This window comes from Colobus angolensis, unplaced genomic scaffold, assembly GCF_000951035.1.
Source record: "Colobus angolensis palliatus isolate OR3802 unplaced genomic scaffold, Cang.pa_1.0 Scaffold53, whole genome shotgun sequence".
NCBI lineage: Eukaryota > Metazoa > Chordata > Mammalia > Primates > Cercopithecidae > Colobus > Colobus angolensis.
The window spans coordinates 10219431-10230095 of record NW_012118821.1 but is presented as its reverse complement, the minus strand read 5'-3'; the positions used below and the strand labels follow the sequence as shown (position 1 = coordinate 10230095).

Here is a 10665-nt window from a genome sequence, read left to right as displayed (position 1 = left end):
CTCGATTACATCCTAGGCCTGAAGATCGAGGATTTCTTTTTTTTTTTTTTTTTTTTTTTTTATGAGACAGAGTCTCACTCTGTCACCCAGGCTGGAGTGCCGTGGCAGGATCTTGGCTCACTGCAACCTCCGCCTTCTGAGTTCAAGCAATTCTCCCACCTCAGCCTCCATAGTAGCTGGGATTCCAGGCACCTGCCACCATGCCCAGCTAATTTTTGTATGTTTATAGAGACGGGGTTTCACCATGTTGGCCAGGCTGATCTTGAACTCCTGACCTCAGGTGATCCACCCACCTCGGCCTCCCAAAGTGCTGGGATTACAGGTGTGAACCACCGTGCCCAGCCAAGGATCCGTCTTCTCTAACATTCGGCTTACAGAGACCCCCCACTACTTTAAAGAGATGCCTTCAGGAAGAACAGCCTTTCACCTCCCTCGGTTTTCTCCCCGCCTAGAGTGCTGTTTCTGACTACAGTCCATTTCCGTTTACTTAGTGTTTTCCAACCCTCAAGCTCTCCTCAGACCATTCCAGTGTTTAAGATACTAACAAGCGGCTGCCCTGACCCAGGAGACAGTGTAAGTGTAGGGATCAGGGAACAGAAGCAGGAACGCAAGACGCCAGACACAAACGTGAACATGCTGCAGGATTCTATACGCACCAATTCTAGAAAAGCCAAAACCCACCCACACGGGTTGCTTAGGATGGGGTGGGTGGGACTAAGAAGGGGCATGAGAACCTTTTTTGGGTGATGAAAATGTCCTGTGTTGTTCTGCCTGTGGTCACGTTGCATTTGTCAAAATTCAAAAACACTTAAAATGAGTGCATTTTATTGTACGTAAATTATACCTCAATAAAAACGAAAGATTTCCCTTAAGTGCTTTAGCAGAATTCTATTATAATTCTATTATACCCCTCAGCTCCTACTCTTTTGTTTTGTTTTGTTTTTTTTTGTTTTTGAGACAGAGCCTTGCTCTGTCGCCCAGGTTGGAGCGCAGCGAGCACGATCACAGCTCGTTGCAGCCTCGACCTCCCAGGCTCTAAGAATCCTCCCACCTTAGCCTCATGAGTAGCTGAGATTCCAGGCATGAGCCACTGCACCCAGTAACTTACTCTTGCCTATAAAAATACAGCTCTGAAGTGAAGAAATCCAAGGCGCCACATCAAGGAGGCGAAACTGGAGTCTGCAGGAAGCCAGCGCCGCACCAGGAGTTTCAAACGCTAACGATCCTGACAGGGAAAAGTTATATGAAGCAAGAAAGGCAATTTAAAGTGATATTTTATCATATGAATGTTTCATTCTTAAAAATCAGCAAGCTCTATTTATAATGCCCATTTAGAAATAAATCCATAAAAAAAAATCAGTCCATCAGCACTTATTTTAATTACTGAAATAGAGTCACACTTGGCAGAAGCGAGCCGTGGGGTATTGATGTTGTCATCACACCACCTGTGGATATTTTAATCCTAAAATTGAGACAGAGTTTACTTAAACATTTAAGGCTTGGGTTTCCTCTGTGCAATGTGGAGGTGATTAAAAAATTAATCCTGACATGGAGATTTTTCATCCAGTTAAAAAAAGAAATACTTTAAAAATGACCTGCCCTTCCAAAACATGAAGTTAACTTGGGCTTTTTCTATGATGTAACAAACTAGGCATAATCCTATCTCCGAATTGTTGAGTAGATTTATGTACTAATACTCTTGTTAAAATTCAACAGCTTGATTGTGAAAGAATCCAGAGATCACACACTGAAAAAATACTAACACAGCTCATATATAAATTATTGATATATAAGAACAATTATATAAAGAATCTAAATGGGGCGATTTTAACAAACTAGGCAAAATATCATACATACCTGAATATAAGGTAACTCCAAGCCATGAGTATAAGATTAAGGCATTCACTTTATTTTGAACAAGGAAGTGGCATAAGCAACTCAGTGTGTGCCCCTTAAGGTCCGAGCTCTTCCCCCATACCACTCCCCACCCTCCAAGGCATAATTTTGGGAGAAAAAAGTGTCTTCTATCTGGCTAGCTGTGTTATCTATGATTGCACCTTCTTACACGGCAGGCACCGTATCACGTCCAGACGAGCATCTACGGAGCTGCATTTCGGGAGATGAAACTTTCATTTGGGTCTGAACTGAATGCATGAACTAACACAGGCCACGGACCCACTAGTCTTGATTGAGTTACAGAAAATGAAGGTGACTCTTTACACTTCCAAGTTGCTTTCTAGATCCTTTCATTACAAAAGATTCCGATCAAATAATCTTACAAAGGAAAGATAACCCGGCCTCAAGTCTATCCTCTAAAAGCAAAGAGAAAATGGTGGATTTTCTGCTGAGTCATCATACTGGAGACCTTCACGAGGCACGTGTTAGCTCCCAGGCAGCACTGCTAGGCTGTCTGTGCCAGAAATTTCATATACTGCCCGCGGGCTTCGAAATGGTCAGCGGGCCGGTTGTACGCTGTCCACACCGGTTCTCCCACAAACAGCCGCATGGCCTTCGCATAGTTCTGGAAAACAGACAAACACGCCCAGCATCTCATTAAACCAGCCGGCCTTCTACTTACTTTTATTTATTAACATATCAACTTATTGACATTAATTGCTATAAACACTTCCCTTGCTATTTTTATTCGGTGTCTTTAACAATTTAGGCCACATTTTATTCTTGGAAGGAAAATTTGTATCAGGTGGTGCAGCGGGCACTGCCTGTCCTCACACGCCAGGTAAGAACATCTGGAGCCGAGGCTCGGTGTTGAACTCCGCACCTCCGCACTCTCTATTGAGACACACAGTTAGGAAAAGCACCGGCTCCAGCCCCATGTACCCTGCACCTCCTCTCCACCTCGTCTGGCTACAGTTTTCTTAAGAACTAGCATCAGGGCCCACGTGTTGCTGGTGGGCAGGAAAGGACAATTCAGAGACATCTGTCCAAACTAAAAACGCACGTGCCTTTTATTTCAGTTTTCACTTTTAGGAATTTACCCTACAGAAAAACACATATGTGCAAAACAACAAGCATGTCAGGATATTTATTACAGCACGGTTCACAAGAGCAAAAAGTTGGGAACAATGTATATACTCATTATTGGGGGTCAAGGACTCGCTGAAATAACTTAATGGTTAAATGCAGTAGAGCATGTCCAGCGCCAGAGTACTGTGCAGCTGTGATCAGGGCTAGAGGCTGGGAGATACTGATATAAAACAGCCCCCAGTGAACATCATGTAGAAAAAAGTAAAATGTAGAACCACAGGCAGAATCTGCTGCCTCCTCTTTGAAAAGGGGGATAGTAAGAATCCTGACCAGGCTGGGCGCAGTGGCTCACGCCTGTAATCCCAGCCTTTGGGAGGCCAAGGTGGGTGGATCACTTGAGGTCAGGAGTTCGAGACCAGCCTGACCAACATGGTGAAACCCCATCTCTACTAAAAACACAAAAATTAGCTGGGTGTGGTGGTGGGCCCCTGTAATCCCAGCTACTCGGGAGGCTGAGGCAGGAGAATCACTTGAGCTTGGGAGGCGGAGGCTGCAGTGAGCCGAGATCGAGCCACTGCACTCCAGCCTGGGTGACAAAGTGAGACTCTGTCTCAAAAAAAAAAAAACAAAAAGAATCCTGACTGACATGCACTTGGATATACATAAAGTCACTGTAAAAATAATTTTTTAAATGGAATACTGGTTACTTTCAGGGAGAGAAAGTAGGGGGCTGGGAACAGGGGTCAGAGGGACACCTTTCATCGGGTTCCCTCTCTTATTTCTAAATTTTAAACCATGTGCATTTACTATTTATTCAAAAATTATACTTAAATCTCAGCGTTAGCCCCAGTCACCTCCAGTGAACCCCAAAACTACCTTATTTATGTTTATTGCCAATCCTGACTGGACTACGTTGCTGTTCAATTCCAAAACTGAAATGTTTTTTAAAGTGACAGTGTGGCAACATGACAACCCTGCAGATGCCTCAGCACCAAGCACAGGCGGGCTGGGGCAGGGCCAGGCTCATGGGTGTGCCCCGCCTGTACCTGCCCCCACCTGGGTATGAAACGCACACCTGTCCACCAGGATCACAGGCAGGGGCCCCGGAGGCTGCCACAGGACAGCGGGCACCTCGGACACCGCCTGCGGCTCCACAGAGACTCTCCTTGCAGCACAGGTCGAGGAGTCCTGAGCCCGGAGACCACACTCAGAGTCTGCGGAGGCCGTGCAGTTCAGCGGCAGGGAAGCCACAGCCAGGGCCACCACACAGGCCAGGCTTGGGGAGAAAGCACAGCGCTCCCACCTTTTCGTCCACAGTGAAGCGGTGATAGATCCCGGCGGGGAGCGTTATCATGTCTCCCTTCTCCATGAAGATCCGGATCCACTTGTCCTCCTTGTCCCTCACGTCGAAGTACCCGCTGCCGTCCAGGATGTAGCGGATCTCATCGTCCAAGTGCAAATGCTCCTCGTAAAACATCTTAATCTAGTGCAGGAGGAACATTCCTGTGAGTCTACCGGCAGTCGCACCTGCCCACTCAGCAGCTGAGCTTTTGGTGGGTCAGAACTCAGGTGAATGGGATTTCTCTCCATAAAAATGAAAACTACACTTGCTAAGAATTATTTTCCTAACAGTATAAGGGCCAGAGCTAGAATATTTTATGAAACCTGTCAACAAATGGGCAGTAACTGAAAGTGAACAGACCTGCAGCAAAGGTTCTGAACACTTCACACGGGCCAACTCGCCCAACACGCACGGCCCCACGAGGTGGCTGCTCTGTCAGCCCCATTTTACAGATGTGGGAATGGTAGCACAGAGAGGCTAAGTCACTGGCCCAACCTCACACACTGAGACTGCCCCAAAGACAGCCTGGCCCCAGGCTCACACCCACCCAGTGTGCTGCACACAGCAGTCATGAAATCACAACACACAGGGTGAATGAGAAGCCAGTGGACATTGCAGGGAAGCAGGCACAGACTCCACAAGCACTTTCTATTTCTTCACATTGACTTTTGTGTCTTTTTTTTTTTTTTTAGATGGAGTCTTGCTCTGTCACCCAGGCTGGAGTGCAGTGGTGCAATCTCAGCTCACTGCAACCTCCACCTCCTCAGTTCAAGTGATTCTCCTGCCTCCCAAGTAGCTGGGATTACAGGCGCCTGCCACCATGCCCAGCTAATTTTTGTATTTTTAGTAGAAATGGGGTTTCACCATGTTGGCCAGGCTGGTCTCGAACTCCTGACCTCAGGTCATTCACCCGCCTCAGCCTCCCGCAGTGCTGGGATTCCAGGCAGAAGCCACCACACGTGGTCTGACTTTTGTGTCTTTCTGAAAGTGTTTTCTTTCTAACATTTTATAATAAAAATATTCAAGTATGCAAAAACATGGAGAGTATTTGACAGTAAATATCCATACCCCCTTCACCAAGACTGTGCCCTTATAATCTGACTCTGCTTGCATTATTCATATCTCCACATCTCCCACTTGGGGGGTTTTGAAGCTCCATATATATATATATATATATGTTTTTAAAGCTTCCATCTATATTATATATAAAATATATATACACACATATACATTTTATATATATATACACACACACACATATAAAGGACGGTCTCTGTCGCTCAGGCTGGAGTGCAGGGGCACAATCATAACTGACTACAGCCTCAAACTCTGGGGCTCAAGAGATCCTCCTGCCTCAGCCTTCCAGGTAGCCAGGACTACAGGTGTGCACTACCACACCTGGCTAATTAAAAAAAAAAAATTTCTAGAGACAGGGTCTTACTATGTTGCCCAGGCTAGTCTCAAACCCCTGGCCTCAAGTGATCCTCCTGCCTTGGCCTCCCAAAGCACTGGGATTATAGGCATGAGCCACTGCACCCAGCCTACCTTGTTATGTTATGCTTTACAAAATCATAAATAAAATGAAAACAAGATTAGAGGAAAACCTTAAATTTGAAATCAATCTATTCATAGCCACACAGAAAGAAAAGACAAATGGAAATAACTTTTTTTTTTTTTTGAAATGGAATTTCACTCTTGTTGCCCGGGCTGGAGTGCAATGGCGCAATCTTGGCTCACTGCAACCTCTGCCTCCCAGGTTCAAGCAATTCTCTGCCTCAGCCTCCCGAGTAGCTGGGGTCACAGGCATGTGTCACCACACCCGCCTAATTTTATATTTTTAGTAGAGACAGGGTTTCTCCATGTTGGTCAGGCTGGTCTCGAACTCCCGACCTTGGGTGATCTGCCCGCCTCAGCCTCCCGAAGTGCTGGGATTACAGGCGTGAGCCACCGCACACGGCGACAAACGGAAATAACTCTTGAACATATTATTTTGACTACATCCTCAGGCTAAGACAGAAAAACCGCAACCCAAGCTTAGGTTGCACTCAGTAGGCCTGCTGTTCGTCACGGTCTGGGTGCAGCCATGCTGACGCTGGTGTGTGTGTTGTGGGATTGAGAGGATGGGAAAATATACTGGTATGACTGGGAGCCGGGCTTCTCACAGTGAGAGGAAAGATACAAATACTGATGAGGAAGGCAAAGGAAAGCCCTGTGGATTTAACTGGAATTAGAGTTGTCCGTTTGAACTACATGATATACACACACGGACACACGCACACTCACACATGCGCACTGTCACACAGGCACACGTTCACACACTCACATGCTAGTATTCACACACACCTACAGACACGCACACATGTACACGTATGTGTGCATTCACATTCATATGCACATACATGTACACACATGTGCATTCACACATCCACACACATGTACACTCACATGGGTGCATTCACATGCACACACGTACACACGTGCATTCACACACAGCTACACACTCGCACACAGTACTCATGTGTGGATTCACACTCACATGCACACACGTGCACATGCATTCACACACATGCACACACATGCACTCTCACATGTGTGCATTTACACACTCACGTGTGCACACTCACATGCACACACGCGCGCACATGCACTCTCACGTGTGCATTTACACACTCGTGTGCATTCACACTCACGTGCACACACGTACACACACATGCATTCACTCTCACATGCGTGCATTTACACACACTCATGTGTGCATTCACACACATGCACACATGTGCATGTACATATACACACTCGCATGCATTAACACACATATGCACACATACACACACTCTCACATGCGTGCATTCACACACACACACACACTCTTAATCCCATCCACTGAAAGCACCTGAGCAGTGACCCCATCCGAGTTTCTAAACACCAGGGCTGGGTGCCAGGAAGAGCAGCTGACCCCGCACGAGGTCGGGAAAGGCAGGAGGTGGGCCTGGACACGCTGTGGGTCCAGAAAGTAATGGGCTGGGGATGCATCAGGAGACAGAAGCCAGCTAACGAGGCTCCTGCTTGCCAAGCCTGAGGTCTGGAACAACGTGAAGATCAAAATAAATTCCAGCAAGAACAGACCCTACACCAACAAGTGAAACAAGAAGGCCTGGAGCCCCAGTGGATGCCCAGTGAACAGGGAAGAAGGGGACACGCTTCCTGACAGTGAAAACCAACCCCCGGGTGAGTGCCACTGCACGGCCATGACACTCACAGCCCACAAAGGCAGGAATCGTCAAGACTTACTAAAAATGTTGGGTGAAAGTTGGAGGGGAAATGGGATATTCATGGTCTAAAAGTAACTCTCCACACGTGTCTTACTGGTTACAGAGGAAAAGAAAAGGAACTTCCCCATGGAGAAACCTGATGGACACCGGCTTCACCCAGGTCACGCTGACATCAGCAGTGAGGGGCCCTCGGACACGCTTCCTCACAACGCCACTGCCCACTGTGTAGGATTCCTGCTACACACAAACCCACAACCTAACACTGAGGAAACCAGTGGCAATCACAAGAGCGTCAGAAAATAAGGTTATTTTAGAAAAACAAAGGATAAGCCTGCATCAGCAAGAGGGTTTTACACCAGGAGAGAAGTAATTCCAGAAGACAGCGATGGTGAAGCTAATGTAACTTACAGGATCAGCAGCAGGCCAGCCTCTGCTATGTGAGATCAAACGTGGCTGAGAAGAGGCCAGCTCATCTCAACTTCCACGTCAGAGTCACACCATTTACACCCACCAGAATCTAGTGAATCGCAGAGCACTCAGTGAGCGATAAAGACGATATCTGGACTCTGACCAGCAAGAATCATCTGACATAGAGCAAAGGGACTCGAATCACACGACAGATCTATTTTTGAACAATTTCCACATTCTTAAGCTCTTCTGCTCTTAGCTCTATCTGGTATTGTCAGTTCACCCGCGTATGTTTTCTAAGGAGCTTAGAAGTTACCACTCCATCCTACCAAGTGAAAGCAGAACAAACTGAAAAACCAACTCTTTTTAAATGTGTAAGAGAAGTGAAGTCACAGAGCAAACCAGCACCCCTCATACCGGAGAGACAGGCAGACAGAAAGAGCCACACCTAACCACAGCAGAAACCCCTATGGGAACCAGGGCTGGGGTCGAGAAACCCAAACTGCACTTGACCAGCTGGGGCTCAGTGTAGACAAGTCGGACAGCTTAAAAAAACTCCAGACCCAGTCATCAGGGGCCTCACACTTTTGTAAATTTTACTTGCAAAAGCTCTACCAGGTCCCAACAGTGAGTATCAGAGAAAAGTTCCCTGCGCTTCTGGCAGAAGGAGGGAAAGGGGGCCGTTCTGAAGTCTGTCAGGATACATCTGAAATCTGTTCTTACGAAGGCCTGAAGTCAGGAGAGCTCAGCCAGCGAGATCCCAGCCTGCTGGGCTTTCATGAGAGCCTGACCTGGGTGAAGGGAAACACGCATCTGCAGCCCCTCCAGAATTCCGTGTTACGGACTGAATACAATGGCCCCTCCCCGGGGTCCGCGGGCTGAAACCCACCCTCTGATGTGGTGGATTGGCAGGCGGTGTCTGCGGGAGGTAAATAGGATTAGATAAGGTGATGGGGGGGAGCTCTCATGAATGGGATTAGTGTCCTTATAAAACTCCCAGAAGAGCTTGTTTCTTCTACCCACCATGTGAGAACACAGCAAAAACACAGTCATCTATAAACCAGGAAGCAGCTCTCACAAGACACCAAAGCTGCCGCTGTCCTGACCGTGGGCGTCCCTGCCTGCAGACTGTGAGAAATGTTTGTTTTAAAGCACGCAGTTTATGGTATCTGGTTACGGAAGCCTGAGCTGACTAAGACAGGAGAGGAAGGGAAACCCCAAGTCCAGCCGCTGTCAGCCATCATGTCCCACTTAAAGGAGGGAGTCTGAGAAACGCTGGTGAAGTTCGTAGCCCAGAGGCACAGGCTGACTACAAGACTGAGACTGTCCAGGCTAACACAATACGGAGAAATATAAGGCATACTGATTAGAAAGGAAGAAATAAAACTCCCTTTGCTCTCAGATGATATCACTGTCTAGGTAGGAAATCCAAAAGAACCAACAACAAAAAGCTCCTGGAACTAACAAGCAATTATGGCAAATTTACAGGATACAGGATTAATACACAAAAGTTAATCACTTTCCTATACACCAGAAACACAGCAGGTGATACTTGAAATTAAAAACACAAAACCATATACATCTGCACCCCCAAAAAAGAAATGCTTAGGTATGAATCTAACAAAACATGCCTAAGATCTACAAGAAAACTACAAAACTCTGATGAAACAAATCAGAAACTAAATAAATGGAGAGAGATTCCATGTTCATGAACAGGAAGACTCAGTAGTGCTAAGATGTCCATTTTTCCCAACTTAATCTATAGGTTCAGTACGATCCAATTCAAAGTTCCAGCTAGTTATTTTGCACATATCAGTAAACTGACTGTGAAGTTTATCTGCAGAGGCACAAGACTCAGAATACCCAGCACAATATTGAAGAGGAACACAGTTGAAGAACCGACAATACCTGACTTCAAGACTTACTATCATGCTATAGAAATCAAGACTGTGACACTGGTGAAATAATAGAAAAATAGATCAACTGATCTTTGACAAAGGACCAAAGGCAACACAATGAAAAAAATAATAATCTTTTCAACAAATGGTACTGAAACAATGGTAAATCCACATGCAAAAAAATTACTCCAGACATAGACCTTACACCCTTAACAAAAATTAAGATAATATGGATCACGGGCCAAGTGCAGTGGCTCACACTTATAATCCCAGTGCTTTGGGCCACTGAGGAGAGAGGATCGCTTGAGGCCAGGAGTTTGAGACCAACCTGGGCAACACAGAGAGATCTCATCTTTGCAAATTAAAAAGAGAGAAAGAGAGAGAGAAAAGCCAGGCACGGTGGTGCATGCCTGTAGTCCCAGCTACAGAGGAAACTGAGTTGTGAGGATCACTTAAGCTCAGGAGTTTAAAGCAGCAATGAACAATGATCATTGACTCATTATAAAAAGTCTCTTTAAAAAGTTTTTTAATGATTACAGACCTAAATATAAAATGCAAGACTCAGCCAGGCATGGTGGCTCACGCCTGTAATCCCAGCTCTCTGGGAGGCCGAGGCAGGCTGATCACTTGAAGTCAGGAATTCAAGACCAGTCTGACCAACATGGTGAAACCCTGTCTCTACTAAAAATACAAAAATTAGCCGGGCATGGTGGCACGCACCTGTAGTCCTAGCTACTCAGGAGGCTGAGGCAGGAGAATC

The 10665-nt window shown here is 46.3% G+C and overlaps 1 protein-coding gene across 1 annotated transcript in view; it reads right to left on the bottom strand.

Annotated features, from left to right (window-relative positions):
• Window positions 1-1363: 1363 nt before the first annotated feature.
• ADI1 (acireductone dioxygenase 1) overlaps window positions 1364-10665 on the bottom strand; it is a 27320-nt gene continuing 18018 nt past the window's right edge. Inside the window, exons 3-4 of the mRNA XM_011960954.1 lie at window positions 4289-4468; window positions 1364-2521 (exon numbers count right to left, since the gene is read on the bottom strand). Of these exons, the coding sequence (XP_011816344.1) occupies window positions 2402-2521; window positions 4289-4468 (300 nt within the window). The 3' untranslated portion in view covers window positions 1364-2401. The remainder of the gene's footprint in view (window positions 2522-4288; window positions 4469-10665) is intronic.